Here is a 24,320-nt window from a genome sequence, read left to right as displayed (position 1 = left end):
GAAAAAACCACTCCTCTCAAAAAGACATATTAAACACCGACTTGCCTTTGCAAAAGTACACAAAGACAAATCTATCCAGTTTTGGAAAAACGTAATTTGGACCGTCGAAACCAAAATAAATAGGATGGGACCAGATGGGAAAACTATTGTATTACGCCAAAAAAATCAAGCGCTAAATCCTAGGTTCAAAAAAAAGGCGATTAAACACGGCAGCGGAAGCATCATGGTTTGGGGAACTTTTTCCTGGCATGGTGTTGGGCCGATTGTTCGCGTGGTTGTTAAAATGGATAGATTTCAGTATCTGAATATATATATATATACCTATATATATAATTGGCGCTCACACCCTTTTTGGGTGTTTGGTCGAGCTCCTCCTCCTATTTGTGGTGTGCGTCTTGATGTTGTTTCACAAATGGAGGGACCTACAGTTTCAAGCCGACTCCGAACAGCAGATATTTTTATGAGGAACTTTTTCATGGCAGAAATATACTCGGAGGTTTGTCATTGCCTGCCGAGTGGCGACCGCTATTAGAAAGTATCTGGATGTACTCCAGAATAAAATGGAGCCATTTGTGTTTGAGTTTATGCCAAAACATTTATGCAGGACAATGATCCAAAGCATACTGCAAAGACAATGAAGCAATGGCCCAGAAGAGAAAAAATTACTGTACTGGATTGCCCTGGACAGAGCCCTGATCTCAATCCAATAGAAAATTTGTGGAATGACGTTAAAATCGAATTCGCTAACAAAAATTTAAAAAATGTTGATGATTTGTGGGTCGCAGTTGAAAAGATTTGATACTCGATTGCGAAGGAAAGATACCACAAGCTTGTAGAACGCATGGAGCGATTGCTTGAAGAAGTAATCAAAAACGGTGGATATAGTACAAAATAGTAATTTGGTAAAACAATATTATTACTTTACTATCTGTTTTATTTACTATTTTTGCTTTTATACGGAATTTTTTAGGATGTGCTATTTATGCGTCCGGGAGGTTTCGTGAGTTATCAACGTTCACGTAAAATAATTCAGAACTGAAATTCTTTTTGACAATTTTTTTGTTTTAAAGTGCAAGTAAATAGGTTTTTTTATTTTTTATGTTGCTTTTTCCCAATAAAAAATTATTATTTAAAAATATATTCAACTCGTTGCTTTCAAAGTCTACATGTGCTATTTATATGACCATGGCTGTATGTATATATAGTAAATCCCGGTCGTTCCGGTAATGTAGAACCGACTGTCGGGAGGAATCGATCAACATTTTGTCCTTTTCGTTTGCTTCATATATCGCATTAGGATGCGCGACTATTATTAAAGGATATCATTACAGCGACTCTCGAGCTGCTGCATTTCTACTACACACAACAGAAATATTTCCTAAAAAGTTTTAGAATTCTGAGCGCGTTTTTTTTCGATATTCGAAAGTATTTGATGCTTAAAACGAATAACAGTTTTCAAAAGTATTCCGAGTGATTACATTGCCTTGTCCTGTTTTTATCATTAAAAACGTATAAAACAACACAATTTTACAAAAATAAAGCTAACTACACATTACTGAAGCGTTCGACGTCTGTTCGCCGAGTATGCATTTTATTCAGATGATATCGAACCTGCCGTTTGTGCGACTGCCAATTGTGCGCGAAATGATTGCACTGCTCTTTCGATGGGATGAGAAGGCGGGATAGTGATTTGAATTTAATTCAAGATTTTTCAATTTTTCAATTTTTGAACTTTTCAATTTTCCAATTACAAACAATTGTTATGGTTATTGAAATTTTGAACTTCAATAATTTTAGTAATTTCAGTAATTTCCTTGCTTCGATTGTGCTTGGATAGGATGTACATACATACTAATTGACAGTTTTTTTATTATTGTAAAGCTTGAATTTTTTCTCTTCAATTTGCTTACTGATGAGTTATGTGATTAATCTATTAACATAGCGAATATATGTATGTACATATGTACATATGCATGTAGTGGCCACAGTAACAGCGCCGCGCGTGTGAATGCTTGCTTCTTTTCACACTCACTAATGAACGCATGTAGGGGAATATGTATGTATGTATAAACACCACATTTCGATCTGTTGTAATTTCGAAATTGAAATTTGGTTCTCGCAGAATTTTCAATTTGTTAATAAGTTTTCCTTTTTTTTTGTTTTGGTTAATAAAACATTCTAGCACTCTACATAAAATTACCTATAAAAATAGGATAGAAAATTAAATATTGGCAATTAATGAATGGAAAACGAATAGGTATGTAATTTCCAAAACTGTATGTATATGTAATGAGAGAAATGTCTTGTGTGCATTTGATTTAGAAAAATAAAAATACATCTTTTTTTACAGCAATAATAAAGATATTTAAGATAGTTACGAAATCATTTTAAGTAAAATTTAAATTTGTGCTGCAAACATGTTAATCGTTCAAAAGTGCTTTTAAAATTATTTATATTATAAAAGAAATTTGTGTTTCGCTAGTTAATTTATAGAACTAAATTAATTTAGTTAAAAGAGTTAAAAAGTTTGAAGAAATTGTGCAAGTTTTATCATTCAAAAGTTACTATATAACACGCACACGTTGAAGGCAATTTTCAATATTATTTTTATATTCGTACATATTACTTTTATATAAAAGTTTTATTTTTGTTTTTTTTTTTCAACAATAATATTTTTCGAAGTAGTTTTGTATTTTTGGAAAACTTACTTGCAATAATGCCCACTACGACCAGCCCAATGACGCCCATAATAATCATCATCTGTCAAGCGAGCGGGAAGTGAAATGTAGTATTTATTTAAGAAAAAAAAAATCTAAAATATTTGCAACTTAGGTGTGCATATCGCCTTACTGTACCTTCAAATTTTGCAGCCAAAATTTTCGTTTGAGTTTTCCAGCTTGTTGCTCAAATTGCGAAGCACCCTGCTGTAAGGCATCAGCTCGATCGTCCAATTCCGACAGCTTTTGATCTCTCTCAAGCACCTTCTCCACGTTTGTTCGCATAATGTCGACGACCTGGGGAAAGTGAAATTGTTAAAGAGAGTACAAATTTGCATTGATTGATACGCAAGAATGATAGAAATAAGATTGGGCACATCAGAGAGTGCGTGACGTCACTTTTGCCAAGTTGTGCAGTGTTACCAACCATTTGCTCTACGCAATAAATTTAGTGATTTTTTATATATCAAAATACGAAAATTTTGAAGTTGGTGTTTGTTTCTTATTTTTAATTTAAAGCTACCGAAACTATAAGTTCAAAAGAAACTTTATTTTTAAACAAAATAATGTTAAAAGAGCTCACTCTCAGAAGAGTGTAGTGTTAATGAAAATTTGTTGGTTCTTATAAAATTTGATATTTTGAAAGTGTAAATTTAATTTTTTGCTCCTTTTAAAGTTATGTTAGAATATTAAATGTTCCTCTCTCAGCTCTTCTTAATACTGAAAACCTTTTAACACATTTTAAAAAGCGTTTGAATTTACTGAATGGGAATTAAAACCTTGGAGGTGTAATCGTTTCATCCGGTCCTCAATTCCTAGTGGAACATAGGGCATCAAGAGGTGTATTCATAGTAAAAATGAGCAACAAAATACCAGAAAATACTGAAGAGGCCATAACGACATTTTTACAAAAAGAGTACCTTATCTTGTTACATAACCTCAAATGTAGCAAAAAAGTCTTTCTCTTAGCAAAAAATTCATAAATTTAATTGAACATAAAATGTGTTATAAAAAAAGTTGGTATTTTATTATCTTTGAATGGGAATTTTAGTGCGTTTTTATATCCAAAGCTAGGCAACACGGCATTAGAGAGAGAGAGAGAGATTTCACTGTTAAAAGGAGAAGAACATCAACAATGACCACCATCGCGGGCAATGCGACCAGATGTTAAAAGTTATATATACAGGGTTGGCCATATTAAACTGACCCATGTGATTATTAAAAAAATATGGAAAAAGAAACATTTTTTTGTGTTTCATTGTGAAAAACATTTAATTTAGTTCAAGGAGATTCGTTTACATCACTTTTTGAATATGATATCGCGCAAGTGGTCGCCCTTAGCACGTATTTGGATATGTACAGGGTTGGCCATCTTAAACTGACCCATGTGATTATTAAAAAAATATGGAAAAAGAAACATTTTTTTGTGTTTCATCGTGAAAAACATTTAATTTAGTTCAAGGAGATTCGTTTACATCACTTTTTGAATATGATATCGCGCAAGTTGTCGCCCTTAGCTCGTATAGCGTAATGTGCCCGTTTTTCGGCGTTTTCCATAGTTTTGGCCAGCGTTTCGGCCGATATGGCGGCTATTTCCCGTCGGATATTGGCCTTAAGTGCGCCTAGTGTCTTTGGCTTGTTGACGTAAACCTTAGATTTCAAATTACAGTAAAAAGTTATAGGGTTACTCAATGGGTCAGTTTAATATGGCCAACCCTGTATATATATATATATTATATTATATATATATATATATATATATATAATTGGCGCGTACACCATTTTTGAGTGTTTGGCCGAGCTCCTACTCGTATTTGTGGTGTGCGTCTTGATGTTGTTTCACAAATGGAGGGACCTACAGTTTCAAGCCGACTCCGAACGGCAGATAATATATTTGTATGAGGAGCTTTTTCATAGCAGAAATACACTCGGAGGTTTGCCATTGCCTGCCGAGGGCCGACCGCTATTAGAAAAATATTTTTCTTAATTTTGGTGTTTTCACCGAGATTCGAACCGACGTTCTCTCTGTGAATTTCGAATGGTAGTCGCGCACCAACCCATTCGGCTACGGCGGCCGCCGAAAGTAAGAAAAGTAAAGCTAAATAAAACTGAATTATTGAACTAATTTTTGAAAAAGGATATTTTACAAAATTATAAACATTTCATTTTAATTAGAACAGCCTAGAAAAATGTCATGAATAAAGAACTAAAACTCCGAGACTAAATAACAAAAAAAAAAAACTTCTAAATCAAGTTACGAAAATGGTAATCTGGCCATACTGGTGCTAATACGACGTCACTCATTGTCGATTTTGCTGAGAACACAGTAACGGTACTACGATAGGTGCCATCTCATTATTCTTTCCATCATCATTGATACGTGTAAAAACGGCGCTTTAGTGCTACTCGGGGAGAGCCAGAGTGATACTTCAACCTTTTCATGTATGATTGTGAAAACATTTAAAATATGCATTTTTGACAATAAAATATTAAATAAAAGGAGCTATCTACGTTTTGCAAAAAACTTGCCATGACACCACAACAAAACACTTGGTAAAACCTAAAAAAAAATATTTGCAAAACCTACTTTACTTCTCGGTGCAATTTAATGGAGGTTAATTCAGATTAGGAGGCCCACTCATTAAAAAGATAATCAATTAATACAATGGGTACTTGGTGTCATCAGCGTGTGAGGAGGGTTTAGTGGACAATACTTATTTTTCTTCTTAATTGGCGCGATAACCGATTACGCGATTTTGGTCGTTTCTTTCTTTCTCGTCGGCGCCAATTGGACATACCAATTGAAGCCAAGTCCTTCTCCACCTGATCTTTCCAACGCAGAGCAATACTAGCTAGCCAAAATCAATAGATGATTGTATATCCAAGGAGACATTTTCAACTCTTTCGAAGCAGATGCAAAATTGGACTTAAAAAACTCGGCAAAGAGATTAGCGGCATCAGCAGGAGTACCTATTAGCAGCTTTGTCGCCGATATTCAAGTTCCAGAACTAGAGGCACATAATGCATATCTGTATTTATAACAGACTTTAGACTTCAAATCTAAAAATATATTGTAAAATGCGACGAAGTTTGTTGGGAAAACAGTTAACTTGCACGATTTCAATAAATAAGAAACCATCAACTAAATACACATATTTTACTAGGACCACTGACATTGCAGGCGATAAAAGTTGATTTCGATAAAGTGCTTGACCAGTTGGAATTGAAAAGGCTAAAGTCTCCCAGCACACAAAGATTGCCATTGCCTACTTTATTCAAAGCCAAAGAAAGAATGTTGTCGACATGGGTTGTGTAGAGAGTGTGGCTACTGTTGGGCGAAATATACGAAGAAAACAAACAAAAATAGACTGAGAGATATCACGGATGTGTACACAAAGTTGGTTGAACAGCGCATCCCTATTTTCAAGTGCTACCTCAGAAACGTTATGTTTATATTTCACAGCGACTGGATTATCCGCCACCTCTAGCACATCCAGTTAAATTGGCATTTCTATCCTTACGAAAGGCGTTATAGATGTTGGAGTCAAAGTAATCCTCGCTGAAAAAGTTTACATTGAACCACGTTTCGAAAGCAACAACAAAATGTTTGAGCAAGATTCGCCGCTCGCGAGTAGAGTAATCTATATATACAGGGTAGGCCATTTAAAGCGGGCCCATTTGTTTCTGAAAAAAAACATTGAAAAAAACATTTTTTTTTGTGTTGATATGAAAAATCATTTATTTTGATTCAAGCAGATTTGTTCCAGCTAGTTTTTGAAAATGATATCCTTCAAATGTTTGCCTCTGGCCTTGATGGCCAAATGTGTCCTTTTTTCGGCGTTTTCCATCGTTTTGGCCAATATTTCGGCCGGTATGGCGGCGATTTCGCGTCGGATATTGTTTTTAAGTTGAGTTAGAGTCCTTGGCTTGTTGATGTATACCTTGGATTTCAGATAACCCCACAAATAAAAGTCCGGTGGCGTCAAATCTGGTGATCTCGGTGGCCACGGAAAATCACCATTTTTCGAAATCAACCTTCCAGGGAACAATGGCTTCAAAAAATCGATTGTAGCGCGTGAAGTGTGGCATGTAGCCCCGTCCTGTTGGAACCAGTAGCCTTCCATGTCATTTTCTTCGATGATTGGCATAAACATTGGGATAACTCGATGTTCACGGAGCCTCCTCAACACTGGCTCGTACAGCCTCGATATTTTCAGCAGAACGTCGTGTACGTTGTCTGGATGCGTGGCTGGTATTGCTGAGACTACCGTGGTTAATAAATTTTGCGTATAAACGCTGTAAAGTGCTTTTGGATGGCGCACTTTTAACTTTATTTTTTTTTTTAAACGCACGTTGAGTTTTCACAATTGAGAAGTTATTTTGGATGTAAAGCTGAATTATTTCAGCGCGTTCTTTTGGAGTGTACTGCTCCATGGTAAAAATTGTCTTGGACTGACGCTTCCAACGCGCTATGTCATTAGTCGATCTGACGTTCCTGTCAAAAGTTATAGGGTTGCCCGATGGGCCCGCTTTAAATGGCCTACCCTGTATAAAATTCAAATTATGTATGTATCTATAGATCGACTTGCGTCCTAAACGCACAAACCGATCGTAACCAAATTTGAAACACGAACTGGATACCTTACCGAGATGGTCATGAGCTAAAAAATATTTTGATAAATATAGCGGGCGTGGCACCTCCCATACAAATGGAATTTTTAATAGTCCGTATTTCTGGAAGTATTTACGTTAGACTACTGAAATTTGGTAAGGGGTTATATGACATTAATCCTTACCACATCCACAAAAACTGCGTAGAACGAAAAAGAGGGCGTGGCACCTCCCATACAACTGGAATTTTTTATAGTCCATATCTCTGGAAGTATTTAGGCTAGACCAATGAAATTTGGTAAGGGGTTATATGAGGTTAATCCCTAACACCTCCAAGAAAACTGAGAAAAACGAAAAAGGGGGCTTGGCACCTCCCATATAAATGCAATTTTTCATTGTGCATATCTCCGGAAGTATTTGGGCTAGACAACTGAAATTTGGTAAGAGATTATATGAGGTTAATACCTAACACCTGCATGAAAACTGGTGATAGCTAGAAATGGGGCGTGACACCTCCTATACAAATGGGATTTTTCATACTGCATATCACTGGACGCATTTATGGTATATTAGAATATCAAAAATTGGTAAAAAGTTTAATGAAGTTAGTATTTAGTACTCCTAGAAAAAATATGAGCTTAGAGAAAAATGGGGGTTAGACCATTTGATATAGAAACGAATTTATAATATCAACGGTAGAGGTATTGCTGAATTGAATGCATTATCTTATTGGTAAAGCTTTATGGGTAAGTAAACAGTCCAGCAATCTAACCAACTCGTGTTTTACCCATGGCCAATTATATGTAGCCTGCTCCAGAGTTGGCGCACCGAAAAACCTTTTTATTTATACTGAAAATAATATAACAAAAAATGTCGTATATCCGACACTTCATAAAAGTGGTGTAACTCACCACACAGGATTTTGTGTTTTAATTTTGCACTGCTTTTTGATGGGAAGCAATGGTTTGAAAAGTGTTATGGGAACTCCGCTCCATCAAAAACAGCAATAAAACGATGGTTTGTTGACTTCAAACGTGGTCGTAGAGGCACCGATGATGCACAACGTGGTAGTCGTCTGGACGTCCAAATGAGGGGGTAACGCAAGAAAACAACAAAAAAATCCACAAAGTCGTTTTGAATGAACGCAAAGTGAAGTTAGGTGAGTTACCTGACTTCATAAAGATATCATAAGAACGAGTTGGCTTTATATTTTATAAGCATTTCACTATGGAAAAGCTCTGTTCAAAGTGGGTGCTACGTTTGCTCACTATTCACCAAAACAAGAACGGGTTGATGATTCTGAGCAGTGTTTGGCCATGTTCAAACGTGACAATGGATAAAGTATGGATCCATCACTTCACTGCGGAATCAAAACGATCATCGTCTCAGGGGACAGCAACTGGTAAACCTCGTCCAAAGCGCTCGAAAGCAGAAGACTTGGCCGGAAAGGTTATGGCCTAGGTATTTTGGGATGTGTATGGTGAAATATTCATCGATTATCTAGAAAAGGGAAATACCATCAAAAGTGAACCTATATTGAGGCGTTTGAAGGCCAAAATGGCAAAGTAACGTCCGCATATGGCAAAGAAAACAATTTGGTTTCATCAAGACAACGCACCGTGTCACAAGTCAATCAAAGCAATGGCAAAACTACATGATTTGAACTTCAAATTGCTCCCATATTCACCGTCTATTTGCCATATTTGGCTCCCAGCGACTACTGGCTGTTCGCAGACCTAAAAAAAATGCTCGCCAGTAAAAAATTTCGCTCGAATGAAAAGCGAAACTAAGGCCTATTTTGAAGCAAAAGGCAAAATCCTTCTAAATAATTCTAAGTATGAGAGCGGCGCTGGAATGATTGCGTTGTTCTTGATGGAAACTATGTTGATGAATAAAGCTAATTTTGAACAAAAACGAGACAAAAACACCGGACTTTTCAGCTTATATGCAAGTTATCTGACTCTCTCAACTGGCACACAACCCCAAACCATGGCAGAACCTCTATCGTGCTTGTTTGTGGATTTAAGGTTTTTGATTCACAGCCCTTCATTTGACTTGCGCCATACCATACCATCCTTACCATCCGATCTCAAAACTTTCCACTTGCATTTGTCACTCAATATTACAGTTTTCCAAAATTCAACACTTTTTTATCGGTGTTGGCGAGTAAAAGTAGCTTTTCTTCATTTATTCTTCTACTTATACAACCGGCTTTTTCCGTGCTACGTGACCGTGGATGTTGTTGTTTCTCTGAGTACTCTGCGCACTGTCTAATCGGTTACTTGGATATGAGGTGTTGCCTATAGTTTATCGGTTGTGTTCGAGTTTTTAAGACTTTTTTATGCTAATATCTAGCGTTCCTCTCTGAGTGTCAGCAGCTTAGGTCGACTATCACGTCTAATATTTTTTGAATTGCGGCGTTCTTTACACCCTTTTTTACGTTTCTTGGCTCGACTAAACATATAACAAAGGCATATCGCAGATTTTCCTTCATTGTGATGACATAAAATAATTTTTTTTAGCGCTAGTTAATGATAATTCTTTACCCGCTGGGATTTTCTATATACATGGGTCCCATTATTAATAATAATACTAGCAAAATACTTCTGTTAGCCACTGTAAGCGCTTAGTAAACTTTGTTGAACTTCCATTGTGAAATTTTTTCTTACGCATCAAATCAAAAGGAAGAAATTAGAAATTTTTCCATTTACTCACCTCATCTACTTGTGCCTGTGTCTGCTGTAACCTTTTTTGTGCTGCAATCTGTTGAGGATTACGTGGTCCACCAACAATTTCGCCATCACCACCCTCTCCAGGGGCACCACCCTCGGCTGGTGGTGCATCGGCAGCTGGTGCTGGTTCCGCCCTATAATATTTTTATTAAAAAATTAATTATGAGTGAATAGTCTTTGCTTGCTTAGTGCATTCGAAAGCTGAGTGTATTTAAAATAAAAATGTTCTTAATCAAAATAAATTCTCCACGAAATAAAATGTTATAACTTATACGATCATAGGTGAATAAAATTTTTTTTTTTAATTTCTCGTAAATCTTTTATACTAAGTAAATAAAATAATACAATTAAAATTACATATTTGTATGTGGTGCTTGCAATATGTACATTCAAATATGTGGCAACCTCTTAGTCACCAATTTACAACTACGTACATTGTTGTTGTTTACAAAGTTTTCTTTAGCAATACCCAAACTACTGAACTAAAACACTGCTCATTTACTTAAGATTCACTTACTCTTCCTTCTTTTTGTCTTTCTTGCCCATTATCTTAGCGTGGTTTTAAAGGAAATCGATAAGCTTAAAAACAAAAATATTTTTATAGTAAAAATTGTGAGTCAACACTATTGTTATGATGAGTTAATAAGTCGTTTTTTTTCATAAATCATAGTCATAAGTAATGCAATATGCCCACAGAGTAATACAAAAAGAGTATTCGACTACCAGAATACCTTCTTTGTTTCTAACGCCACATCTGCACAGCTCGTCGTTCATGCCATGTCTATGTCATCCATGTAGCAATACCTACATAGGCAATATCTAATCTGAATAACTATGATAAATTGATATTTCCATGAAAATTGCCGAAGAATGGTTTCAAGTAAGCCGCACTTTTTATATACTGGGTGGGTCATCGGCTGGTTTCTTTTGAAATCGCATGATCTTTTGATATGAACAGTTATTTTGCGTTAAAAAAGTTGAAGGGGTTAGGGTAGGTTAAATGGCTGTCCTTGCGTAGGGCCTACTTGGACAAATATTTAAAATTCGTCCGTTGTGATACCACACAAGGAAAAGGAGAAGGGAGGGAGAGAAAAAACCTTTTCTTGGAATTAGTAGATGACGATCATGCACTTACGACGATGCCGACGGTGGCTAATTTACGTTCGTAATTAGCCGCATCAAGCTACTGACGAACTTCACCGGATGGTGTGGCGAAAAAGTGAGAGCCTAGATGTGTAAATCTTTCCCAGATGAGAGCAGAGCAGCTGAGAAGAAGGTGCTAAGAGGCAATCCCAAATCTCACCACATGGACACCTAACGGACAATATCCGGTAAGGATACCCACCAAATTCGAAAGCTGGGGCTTTGTTAGCCTTAGGAGTTCCCTCGAGCGTCCCGATCTACCCGTGGCCAGAAGGATCACGCGACCTTGCACGTTTGCACACTAACCCAGCGCTCACTGAGTTGACTCTAGGCCCATCTTTCCAGAAGTAGGCCACACGTTCTTAAGGGAACCCCAATCCTCTCATTTCGTGACGAAACTGTCTCCAAAGTTCCTTGTCTAGCCAGCTCATCAGCCCGGCAGCTTCCCACTATGCCGCTGCGACCGGGAACCCCAATGAGCCTGATGTGGAAGTATTCGTATGCAATCGAGAGAGAAGCCAGACATTCCCCGACCAATCTCGAACGCACAAACAACGAGTCCAAGACCCTAATTGCCGCTTGGCTATCGGAGTAAAGATTTACTTCCTTAACGGTAATTACCGAGGTAAGCAACCAATCCACTGCTTCCCTAATTGCGGCCACCACCGCCTGGAAAAAACTACAGTGGTCCGCAAGCCTGAACTTGAGCTTGATGGAGAGCTGCTCACAGAACACTGCCCCACCAACCGTTCCGTCCAATTTTGTGCCATCCGTGAACATGTTTGCCATGCCTTGCCGCCGAATGTTACACCCCGCCCACTCATCTCTTGAGGTAATATGAGTGGAAAAAGTTCCGCTCGGACCTAACGTGGGTGTAAAAAGATCCAGTACCATGGAAATGAGCTCAAAATTTTTATGAATGCTAGAGTGTCCGTCGCTTAAGTCTAGCTTATGGCCCGAACACCTTCATCTGATTGCGGTGCGTGCAGCGGTAGTTTTTTCTGCAATGTCCACGGTTGCCACATTCAGCATAACGTTAAGCGCTGGAGTAGGAGTGATACGGAGCACCCTACTCATTTCAATAAGGGCAGACCATTGTACCCTCTCCAGCTTCTTAACTGATACCATTCTTTCAATCGAGTTCCACCAGACAAGAATTCCGCACAGCAAGATCGTGTTATTAAGCCAAAAGGTGATTTTATTCGAGAGGCCCCATCTTTTGCCGATAGCGCCTTTGCAACCATGCAAGGCAACTGTTGCCTGCCTAATTCTCTCCTCAAGGTTTAGGTTCCACGTTAGACCTCTGTCAAGGATAAGTCCCATGCACTACACCCTGTCAGGGCGTCCGCTATTGAGGGGAGAAAAACTGTAGGTATTTTATATTTGCTCGTAAATAAGACGAGCTCCGTCTTCAGAGGATTTATCGACAGGCTGCAATTTGCGGTTCATTTCACAACTAGATTCAGATAACCTTGCATTAATTCCATCAGAGTCTAAAAACTTTCCTCTTACAATAAGTGTCACGTCTCAAAATATTGAAAACTTGCTTTCACTTAAAAAATGTTTCAATTGGAAAACCTATTGGCTTTTAATCTCTCCATAGAGAGCAGGAATTTGATGCCGATTTCCGGGCAAAGGCTTCATTGAATTTTCTTTCCAAAATGCTGCAGTCTTAATGAGCATTTCCTATCATGAACATCATTTTAAAGGTTTCACGGCTATGAATATTTCTATATCGAGGAAGGGTTTTCCTGAAGAGACTGCGACATAATGGCGTTCTTTTCTCTAGCTTTTTTCTTTCGTTTGAAATGTTATTTCCTCCATCTCACAATTATTCATATCAAGACACGAAATGGCCACACACCAAAATTTGAACACCTAAGTATTTTAAAACACGACCAAGTAGGAGATAAACTATTTTTAATTCCGCTGATATGCATCGGAAGTAATGTACGAATATGGGACCGTCGAGGTAAATACGGAAAATATTTAACAAAGCATTGAGAGGTGGCTTAAAGCCCAAAACTGCTGACAATAGGGCACAGTTTTAGTGTATTATTTCGTGATTGACAGTAGAGTCCAATAATAGTTGCTTGTGCAACGAAAAGTCTAGACCAATGAACAGTGAACAAGGTGGCATGCCTCCTTAATTCTCCAACAGTACCTCTTGATGATTACCGTAAGGGAAAACAGTTGTGAGACCCTAGATAGAAAACAACAATTTTTTCTTGCATTAAATTTGCCGAATTTTTATGTCTTTAAAGTAAAGGGTGATCAATGTAAAGGTATCAGATTTTAAATTAAAATAAAACAACGAAAATTCAAATTGATTGGGCAATCTGTACTTTTTGTGTAGAACCATTCGTGGCATTTATTTTTTAAAGATAATCCCTTTCAAATGTTGACCGCAACTTCACCGTAATCCGGCCATCCGGACTTTGGTCGGTATCTACAGAATAATGCTGCCTTCCAATACCTCAATCGAAGCTAGTTTATCCACAAAGCATTTAAATTTTTCATAGCCCTACAAATAAAAGTCCAAACGAGTGATATCACAGGACCTTGGTGACCAATCCACTGGTTCGAGACGAGAAAAAAAAGGTCACCGAAATGAGGACGCAGTAAATCCCTAGTTTCACGGGCTGTATGGCAGTTAGCGCCGTCTTGTTGGAACCAAATGTTGTGGAGATCATGGGCTTCAATTTCCGACATCAAAAAGTTGTTTAACGCTATAGCGTTCGCTATTCACTGTTACATTGACGCCAGCCTCGTATTGTGAACCGATGAATCCTCCAGCCTACAGACCGCACCAAACGGTTGCTTTGAATGGAAATAATGACTGCTCTTGAATGGCTTTGAATTGCTTTTCTGCACAAATACGGCAATTTTGCTTGTTTACGTAACAGTTAAGCCACAAATGGGCCTCATCACTAAATGGTTATGTACACCATAAATTGGCCTGAGCGCGTGTTGAACAGTTTTCACCGAACGCTGATTTTCGTAATACAATTGCACGATTGGTAGGAGTTATTGAGGTGTAAGTCTTTCCGTGATGAAATGTCAATGAATACTGAAAAAAATTATGTACTTAATTTGACAGTAGTCTCGCGTAATCCGTCAAAGAAGTCCTATTTAAAAAAGTAGCACCACTCTGATCACCCTTTACTGTGCGATATACGAAGAGGATTAGTGATGGTAATTTTATAACTTTTTTGTTTGTAAATTTGTAAAGTTTTTCGAAAACCAAGTGAAAATGTTGCCTGGCGATGAACTTTGATTTGCTCCTAAAAACCAACGGAATATCAAAAGATGCAACATTTCGTAATTTTACCTAGCAGCGAAGCACCACCATACTAAGTAAGCTAAACACGCCCGGAAAATGGATAGATGGTAGATCCTCTTAGTCGGGAGGCAAATGCCTATGCGGCTTAATCATCAGACTTAGCTCTGTCTGATTATCACTTGTTTTCATTTGCCTTCATGCACTCGTACGACATCCCTTTCTTTCTTGGGAAAATGTGCAAAAATGGCTTGATGTTTGCTGCAGCCAAAAGTCACACCAGCAATTTTCTTAGCAAGGCATTCTCTTCAAATTGACTTTTAATAAAATATTATCTATTAATTGTAAGCCAAAGTTCCGGTTGCACCGGTGGCATATGAAGTGTGAAAATTTTCAATTATCCAGCAACATTCAGCTACCCTAATATTTTAATGAATCATGCAATTTTTTACGCATTGATGAAAACCGAAAATAATCAATACCGCAAAGTGCACACGTTACATCCTCGTACATACATATGCAAGTAGGAAACTATGCCAATGTGTGCCAAATTATGATATTAATATCAGCAAAATATATAATACACAAGCACATATGCTTTGTTAGATGTTTTTCTGGGCACCCTTCTCCTCTCGGCTGCGCGTCTTGCTGCTGCCCTATATATACAGGGTCCGGCACTCGAAGTGCAACCCATTAAAAAGGCCATACATCATCATTCAGTTTGGAAAATTACTTTTATTCAATTCAAAGTAAAAAATGTGTGAAAATAATACAAAATTAAGAATAAATTTACTTTTGCTCGATATGACCACCTTTTGCCTTGAGACGGTCCAGAAACGAATCGCAAGCTGCCCGAATGTGACTTGCAGGTATTTTGGCCTACTCGCTTAAAATGATTTTTTTCATTTTTTCAACGCCTCGAGACTGGTGAATCTCTTAGTTCGGACCTTGCTCTCCAAAATGGCCCAAAGAGAATAATCCATCGTATTCACGTCTGGTGAATTTGAGAGCGATTGTATGAACGCTATGAAGTTCGGAACGCCATTTTTTAGCAATTCTTGGTTCACTCGAGCTTTGTGAGACGGTGCTGAGTCCCGTTGAAGGGTCCATGGTCTGCCACCGAAATGTTTGTCTGTCCACGGCTTCAAAGCAACCTCCACAATAAGTTCTCGATAATATTTCGCATTTACCTTGACGTCAGGCTCGATGAAAACGATTGGAGAGCGTCCAACTGCGGTTACAGCGGCCCAAGCCATTACCTGTGGCGGGTGCTGCCTCCTGTTGGCCAATCGATGACTCAAATTCTCGTATGAACGGTCGGTCAAGTAAACCCTTTCGTTTTGAGAGTTTACGAATTGCTCAATTTGAAAAATTTTCTCGTCAAAAATCACATTGTTCGGAAATTCACCGCTTTCGGTCAAGCTAAGCGACTCCTTCGCTCTCTGAAATCTGACTTGTTGCTGCTTTGGTGTCAGATCATACGTCTTTTGGATTTTGTAAGGCTTGTCTGTGAGATCATTTTTCAGTATGCGGTGGATGCTACGGTCAGATATTTTCAGTTCTTTCGCCAATTGATTGGCACCTCGGGGATTTCGCTTAAGTCACTTTTTCACTTTTCGAACCATTTCACGTGACGTTGCAGCCTTTTGATGACCACCTCCATGACGTTTCGCGATGCTATCAGTATCATTGTAACGAGTAATGGTGCGTTTAACAAAACATTTCCTTTACCTTAAGGTATTCCAGCTCACGAACAATCGCTGGTTGTGATTTGCCAGCCAAATATAATGCAATCACTCTTTTACGTTTGAAATGCATTACTGATTTTCTTTTTTCGAGTTTTTGCTTCTGCGCGCTTGTAAACAATACTCTGCACTGCCATTTAGCCAACTAACAGACAAGTGATGCCCGTGATTCAGGAGCGCGTGCGGTCTGAAATGGTTACACTTCGAGTGCCGAACCCTGTAGAAACACCTACAGTTTTATGCCGCCTCCGAGTGCCGAATAGTTTTTATGAGAATGTTTTTCATAGCAGAATTGCACCCGGTAGTTCGTTACGGCCTGCCGAGTGCCAATTGCTATTAGAAAAAAAAGTATTTGTCATTTGATGCTGCATGCCGAGAAAGGACATCGTACTCGCTGTTAACCACAAGATAATCACGCTCAAAGCTACTCGGCTACAGCGGCTGCCCACTACACCTACGATACTCCACTATAATAACTGTGCATGTAACTTTAATAGTAAAAAGCGACGTTCCCTTCTTTTCACTCCTCACCGCTATACCTTTTGCTGTCCTGAAATATTGTCAACCATAACGTCGTCGCTCTTCATTGTAAGTAATTAAACACAGTAATTTGGGTTCACCAATTGATTTCCGGTTATTACAGCCCTGTAGGAAAATCCATTAGTACGAAATTGGTGCGCTTTTACTTCAATTTAGAATTTATAAACTTATTCCATGTGAACAACTGGCAGGCCCTAGAAAGTGTTAATTGTCTCACGCTGTTTCGATAATCGACGCATAATTAAGAAGGCTCGATTATTCGGTTCTAATTGTTTTAATACCAATTAACTGCATCAGTACAAGTAGTCAACTTTGGAGGCCACACTCTTAATGAGCTGGAAATACATTGTACTTTGGTGGCTTTACTTACACCATCAAAATATCAAACTTAGTGTAAGAAAACGGCGTAATTGCATTTGTTTAAACCAGAAATATATTTCGTAGGTTCAAGATTTTCCCTACAGGCAAGTTTTTGTAATACGAATGTATGTGTGCATGTATAGAATTTTTCTATGTGCAACAAAGTTGAAGTTTAGCGCTAATAGTTTTTCGAACCAGTCTGGAAGCGATGAATATTCACCAGTCTAAATTGGGGGGCCGGTGGTTTTCAAAAAATCAATTTTTTTTGTTTGATATTTCGAAAGTATAGGCTTTTAAGAATATATTGTCAAATTTTTGGAAGAATATTTCCAGAATTTTCTATTCTACAGCCGTTATAGCAGGCAGAGTCAGATTCGTCACGCGACCACTCTCAAAACTTTAAACTAAATTATCTCAAAACTACTATTTTCGGCCTGGTGTTGCCAAAAAAAAACAAAAGCTATTCAACCGTATCGTCTGAACTTTTGATATGTTATTCCCAAAATCAATGGCTACCGCTCGTACAAGAATCATATTATTATTTCAATTATTTCGTATTTTTTCCTAAAAAACTGAAAAAAAACCGATTTTTAGAGTGTCAAATTCAAAACCGCGCAATTTTTTATTCTACTAGCGGGACATAGCGACAGTCATACTGATTAATAGAAGAACCAAATTGGGCAACACCGTCCAGGTCTAATTTTCGGGAGGGTCAACTTCAGCGCCAATTTTTAAATTATTAAAATTAAATTTTTTTTTTTCATTTTTGTATGTAAAATAAGTTAAATAAAAAATTTAAATTTAATTTTTAATTTTTTTTTATTGTAAAAAAATTCTTGAAAACACCCTAAATTTTCGAGCTCTAAACCACCGGGACCCCTTACGTCGCTGGCCGAATGCAAGTTGTCTTTGCTTGCCTGTACTCGATTTGCTTGGCTTGAATGGTCTTGTATGGAAAATGGGCACTGTGAATACTGCCATAACAATCAGATGATTCGTAAAAGGGAAAAGGAAACAGAGTTGCTAGCCATTTTTAATAATAAATAATACATTTTTGAATCATGATGCTAACTGGAAGCTGTGAAAACTTATTGCGAGTTTTTCATTTAATAGTAAAAATCTACAAGATAAGACACCAACCAGGGCAACGTGTAAAGTTTTTGGCCACTTTCAGCTCTGCGCAAGCTTGCACGAGACGAGAAACAATTCAAGAATGATAAATACATTTATGCACTTTTCAATAGCATTTATGAATTTTCTTCAAACACTTTGGAAGAGCAAATTTAAATAAAAAATGTCTCCAATATGTCTAAAATTCAAAGCTACACCAAATCAAAATAAATCAAAAGCGCTGTCAAATAGAACACTGAGCTATTCGAAACTTCAAATCCATTAACCAAAGTTGCGATTTGTTCTCATTTCATATATTTATTTTAGTATTAGGCCTCTTCATGAAACAAATAGTTTTTGGTGTTCATGTACCCTAAAAGCCCAACACTACACAAAGTAGGGGAAAGTGAGAGAGCAAAATTACATTTCATTTTGAGGGGAAGCTACAAGATTTTACTGGATAAATTTTTACTTGTAAGAATTTGCAAGTGAGAAAACCAGCTGATTGCAAAGTAAAAACCAACACGAATTAATATTTGCGAATTGAGTCAAAATTCTAAATTTAAATAAAATGGGGATTAAAATGGGGAATTTAAGTAAGAGAATTCTCGGCAATTAAGAAACTGGATATTTTTTAGAGGAACAGACCTATTGTTCTATTCATTTTTGACAGCTTTACTCAAAAATAAAAACGTACACTTTTTATCACAATAATAGCAGCGCGAAATATTGGAAAGTTTTGACTATTTACTTTTGTTTATTTATTTATTTTTGTTTTTATTTTTTATAAAACTATAATTCAAACTGCAATAACAAAAATAATTGAAAAATTTTCATCAGCATTTCATAATTTCTAGTTAGAATTTCTAAAAATGTTCGGCATGCAGTTTTTGTGGCCCACTAAATTTTGGTAAAATATTGTGCTAATTTTTCCTCCCTGGAACCATAGGAAATAATAATAATAATAATTGTACCAATTTAAAGTGGCTCAAAATTCGCATTGATTTTTGATAATTTTTTTTTTTTTGACGGTTTTATGTTTTCGATATAACGAATGCTGGATATTCTTTATACGGAGGAAAAGCACAGTAGCGCCAGCGATTTTTGTGTCAGTTCAAATTGCACCAAAATTACATTGGCCATAAAACTGCATACTCAAAATTTTCCTAGAGATTGTGATTAACAAGTTTAATAATTTATTCAAAGTTGTTTGAGTTTTTTTTTTTTAATTTTGTACAAAGTTAGAACTTTTGTATTATATGGTTTTTCGTTGTAGTATAAGCTAAATTTTTATAAAAAAAAAATAAAAAATTGAATAAAATTAAATAAAAAAGAACTTATTAGTCAAAGCTTTGCGGTGCTGCTACTATTGCAAAACACAGGTGTTTATGCATGCGTACATTTTTTTTCAAATAAAGAACTTTTAGCCCTTTCGATCCGAACGGGACCTATGTGTCCCGGTAAATGTTCGAGGATAAAATACTAATCGGGACATATAAGTCACATTCAAAAACACTGACGGGACATATATGCCCCAGCGCCTCCCACCCCCCTTTTTACCCGATTCAAATCCTGAAGTGATGGAATGCTTTTATTTTCCCTATTGTAACGATTGAAAACGTAAAAAAAGTTCCCTTTACCTCAGCAGCTTTTCGGATCGAAAGGGTTAACTCAGCGAGCGATGCAGCAAGCAATAGGTAAGAACCATACCATGTAGCTCCACAATTGCTTGTACAGAAAAGAAAAGATAAATGCGAACTGGCAGAGATTCCTCAATCACTAGAAGGTCGACAGTTCGGCACCAGTGGATTTCACAGCGGAGTGTTAATATATGTAAGTATTTCTGTGGTTGAGTGGGTGTCGCTATACCACAAAGGCAGTTTTCTCGTCAAACATTTCGTTGTTGTTTTTGTACCACCACTAATGTAATCACTACCTTTTTTCTTCTTTTTTTAAGTTTTGCGTTTTTGCGACAAAATACGCACAAACACTATTAATGCCATTAAAAAATAATAATATCACCCAAAAAAACAAATAAACAAAACAAAAGCAAAAGCAAAAGAGCGCATTAAAAAAAAAAATTTAAAATAAATTGTAAAATCAATAATATCAGTCAATCAACACTCACATGTTCCTTGCTTTCTTTTGATACTTTGCGCTGCGACTACGGGACTAAAAGCACTGAGCACTAGAGAAATTGAATATTAGTTGCTGTCGCTGCGGCTGTTGTTGCTGTTGCTGCTGCTGCTGCTGCTACTACTTTCGACTGTTGTGCTAGGTGAGTGGGCGATAGGGTGCGGCAAGGTGGTGTAGATAGACGACGATACTTTGCGCTGATCTACGGTAAAACAGCGAGAGACATTCGCTAGCACTGACGACGGTACTACTCGCAAAAAAGAGAAAAAAAAAAACTCAACAATGTTGTTGGTTGTTAAAGTGGTGACAGTGTGGCTGGCCACTGATGTTCCTTACTCACCACTCACAAACACAATAGAAGAGGATATTGATGGTAGGTGACTTGCTCTATTGTTGTTTGTTTTTTTTTTTGTTTTTGATTGTGTGTCGTACGTGTTGGGGTGAGTTTTGATTTAGGGTTGTTTTCGAAGTTAGCAAGCTTTGTGCATTCGTACTTCGAAAAATAGAGATTACGCTTATTTTCGGCTGTTCCTGCCTTTTATTGGATGACTCGCAGAATTTCGTATGTGTGTCCTCCGTTGTTTTTACGTTATTTTTTTCTTTTGGATATTGCTGGTTATTCAGCCCAATTTATGATTGTATACGACGTGCGAAGTTTGACACTGCATAGTTGGCATTTTTGTTTGTATTTAGTTGGGGAAATGGAAAATAGCAAAATTGAATTTTCGTTAATTCGTATATGTATGCATGCAACATTTTACATTATACATATACAATTCATACAAAACTACTACTTATTGTAACAAAAAGTGTATGTTTACGAATAAAGCACATTTAACTAAGACTATTAATTGAGAAATATTTTTGAAAAATGTTAACTGTTAATTCAAGTTGATTATTAAATATTATTTTTCTACACTATTCATATGCGCAAATTCCCACAGCAATTGCCAGCAATGAAAAATCAATGAAATTTTTTACATCATTATATTAGTGACACTTGGATCATCGCTTCAATATTTTCCTCGCTAGCCAAGAAAAAACCTAGTTTCGCTGAAAACTTTTTGACCACACAATTCTGCTTATTATTTGTACTCTTCGAATTCTTCGTTTATAATTTTATATGTATGATATATATTTTACACTATTTGAATGGAAAAAATTAATTTTCTTGATATTTTGCATGCGTAGCGCACATTTTCACTTACGGTAAATTTTTATCCAACTGCGAAAAATTTTTCATTGCTCGGTTCCAGCTCCACGTCGTTCGTGTGATGAATTTTCGAAAGCACGCAACTACGAAATGTGTTGGAATTTTTGGTCTTTGCCTGACTTGGTTTGTATTTATATGGGTGAAAATGAGACAGTTAATTGTGTTGCATGATTCGAAATGCATTTGTTTCCTTTTTGAAGACTTCCGTTTTGCGCAAGCCCAATTCAACCGATTTGAGACTTTCGGAGACTTGAAGTACAACACCGCATAACACCGCTTATGTGTTTGTTGCCAATGGTCATGAATGAAATTGCGCTTTGTAGGTAAGAATAAATAGGATGTGATTTTAAGGTGTATCATCTGACAAATCTATTTTTAGCTAAATGCAAGTTATTAAAAGTACCCGAAGTAAATGAATACGTGCACACTGTGGGACAATGGCTCAAGTTACATTTAATATGCAAATATATTTATTATTCACTAATACCCAAAGCATGGACTTAAATTGCGATCATTAAGTGATTAGGTAACCAATTTTAGCGATAAAATGTAGAATACATTATCTATAAATTTTAAAAATTTTGGCCGCCGTAGCCGAATGAGTTGGTGCGTGACTACCATTCGGAATTCAGAGAGAATATAGGTTCGAAACTCGGTAAAAGACCAAAAAGAAGAAAACGTTTTTCCCAATAGCGGTCGCCCCGCGGCAGGCAATGGCAAACCGCCGAGTGTATTTCTGCCATGAAAAAGCTCCTCATAAAAAATATCTGCCGTTCGGAGTCGGCTTGAAACTGTAGGTCACTCCATTTGTGAAACAACATCAAGACGCACGCCTCAAATTGGAGGAGGAGCTCGGCCAACCACCCAAAAAGGATGTACGCGCCAATTATATATATATATAATAATTGAGGCCCCTAGTAGCATGTTCATGAAAAATTTCACGAAGTTCGGAATAAAAATTTTACTTTGGTTCAGTAAATCCGCATGTAAAAATGTTTTCGATGGAGCAGTCTTCCATTAAGAGGAGGTAGCGTGGAGTTTTGCCTCTTGGACCACAGCTATTTTGATTTCATGTCGGCTTATAAAGTCGACTAACTCATCTATCTTGCTCTTGATTCTGTTAGATTATATTACATTAGATTTGTGGGGAATTGGACAAGTCCAAGCACTCAGTCAGGAGACCATTGTACTACACCCGGATAGATTTCAGAAGAAAGAATTGAGATAAAAAGTTGGTAGTAAGACGGATAAATTAGTTTGATATCACTCTTCCACTTGGATACATTGATGAATCTTAGGAGATCCGGAAGAGGGTACATTGATGAATCTTAGTAGATCCTAAGTCTGATTCCGTTGCAGTTTAGTTGGAGAAGTTTGAAGCCCATCGGGAGTATAGTCGTAACGCGGGGTGTAAGGGACGCGTGAGGTTATCTGCGTTGGTCCTGCTGTGCGTTCCGCAGTTGTTGTTGCAGTCTGATGGTGACGGACGGCTGCGCCACAGGGGCATCGTAGTCGCGTGTCCATTCACGAGTGGTGCGCAGGCCAGAGCTCCTCCGAAAGTGGCACCAGCCATTGCAAGAATTGCACTTGACAGCTGTCAGGTTCGGAGAAGCCCTGATCTGACACACGGAACAGACTGTGCGGGGGAGCACGAGCTGGTGGTTTGTCACCGCACTAGGATTGGAGCAGGATGTTGTGCCTCAGAGAGGGAGTTGTGTTGCACCGTTAAGTTTTGATTTCTGGCGGCAGTTTGTAATGCCGGCATATTTGACGTTGAAGCCGTTAAGGCAGGAGCTGCCTGATGGCGGGAGGAACACGTGGCCGCATACCGTGTGGATCATTCCCAGTGTGTCTTAAGGCCTGAGCAGATGGAGGTGGAGTTCGGGTGGAGCCGTTTGTGGCAGATGCAACAGTAGAATACTTCTGGTCCAGGGTTGTGTTCGATACCAGCCCTGAAGAGAAGTATTTGGAACGAACTTGCTGCAAGAGATTGCTCCTGTGCCGTTAGATTGGGCGTGAGGAACGGTACACTAAACAGGGCTAGTTTACTGGAGCGACAGACCTTGGTCGGGAAAAATACGAGTCAGCCCCGTAACGGACAGTTAGTTAACGCCCGCTGTTATAACGGAATGCGATGTCGATGGAGTTATCCTGTCGTCACCTGTACATCCTGGGAGCATGCATCATCCAAGGAGGGCTTTGGCGGGAGTTGAGTGATATCTACGTTACTTAGAGAGTTAGAATCCCTGAAGTAGCCGTCCTAGTTGCAGAATAACGGCTGCAAGGTCGTAGAAAGAAGTATTCCCCAGGAAGACCAGCCCCTGTCTTTCACCAGAAGACGAGAAACAGGAAACCAGCAGCTTAACCCGGAAGAGGCCGAAGACAGAAAGGTAATGGAGCGTCTCCTGCCGCTCTCAATATGACCGAGGCTGCGACAGGGCATTCCTGCCGTTTCGACACCGCGGAATAAGAGTGGATAACATTCCAGCTACTCGGCTGCTTTCAAGGACATTCATATGGTGTTGCTGTCCAAAATCATCCCGCGGAGGCAATTAGACCGAAAGATTTCACTGCACTCCAATAGGTTATAGTGGACAAAGTTTTTATAGCCTGGGTATACCTTCTTTCTTGCTGCGTGGTGTACTTTAGGCCAGCTCTTCTACCTGTAGACTGCAGGGACGAGAATATCGTGGAGTGGCTTGGAGGGTAAAAAGGCCCGCAAAGAAGAGGGGA

The 24,320-nt window shown here is 38.0% G+C and overlaps 1 protein-coding gene across 4 annotated transcripts in view; it reads right to left on the bottom strand.

The window, feature by feature from the left end:
- The window catches only part of LOC129241623 (neuronal synaptobrevin), a 38,241-nt gene extending 16,575 nt beyond the window's left edge, over positions 1-21,666 (bottom strand). For 2 of the 4 annotated variants that reach the window (XM_054878058.1, XM_054878061.1), the window contains exons 1-7: positions 21,583-21,666; positions 20,715-21,036; positions 20,367-20,621; positions 10,578-10,639; positions 10,044-10,194; positions 2,856-3,014; positions 2,709-2,760 (exon numbers count right to left, since the gene is read on the bottom strand). In XM_054878058.1, the coding sequence (XP_054734033.1) occupies positions 2,709-2,760; positions 2,856-3,014; positions 10,044-10,194; positions 10,578-10,606 (391 nt within the window). In that variant the 5' untranslated portion in view covers positions 10,607-10,639; positions 20,367-20,621; positions 20,715-21,036; positions 21,583-21,666. Of the gene's footprint in view, positions 1-2,708; positions 2,761-2,855; positions 3,015-10,043; positions 10,195-10,577; positions 10,640-20,366; positions 20,622-20,714; positions 21,037-21,355; positions 21,420-21,582 lie in introns of those variants that run through there. The other 2 variants (XM_054878059.1, XM_054878060.1) reach the window with 2 other exon arrangements.
- Positions 21,667-24,320: the final 2,654 nt, after the last annotated feature.

The sequence above is a fragment of the Anastrepha obliqua genome, chromosome 3 (genome assembly GCF_027943255.1).
Source record: "Anastrepha obliqua isolate idAnaObli1 chromosome 3, idAnaObli1_1.0, whole genome shotgun sequence".
In the NCBI taxonomy this organism is placed as follows: domain Eukaryota; kingdom Metazoa; phylum Arthropoda; class Insecta; order Diptera; family Tephritidae; genus Anastrepha; species Anastrepha obliqua.
The sequence above is the reverse complement of the archived record's forward strand: the minus strand, read 5'-3'. Positions and strand labels throughout refer to the sequence as shown.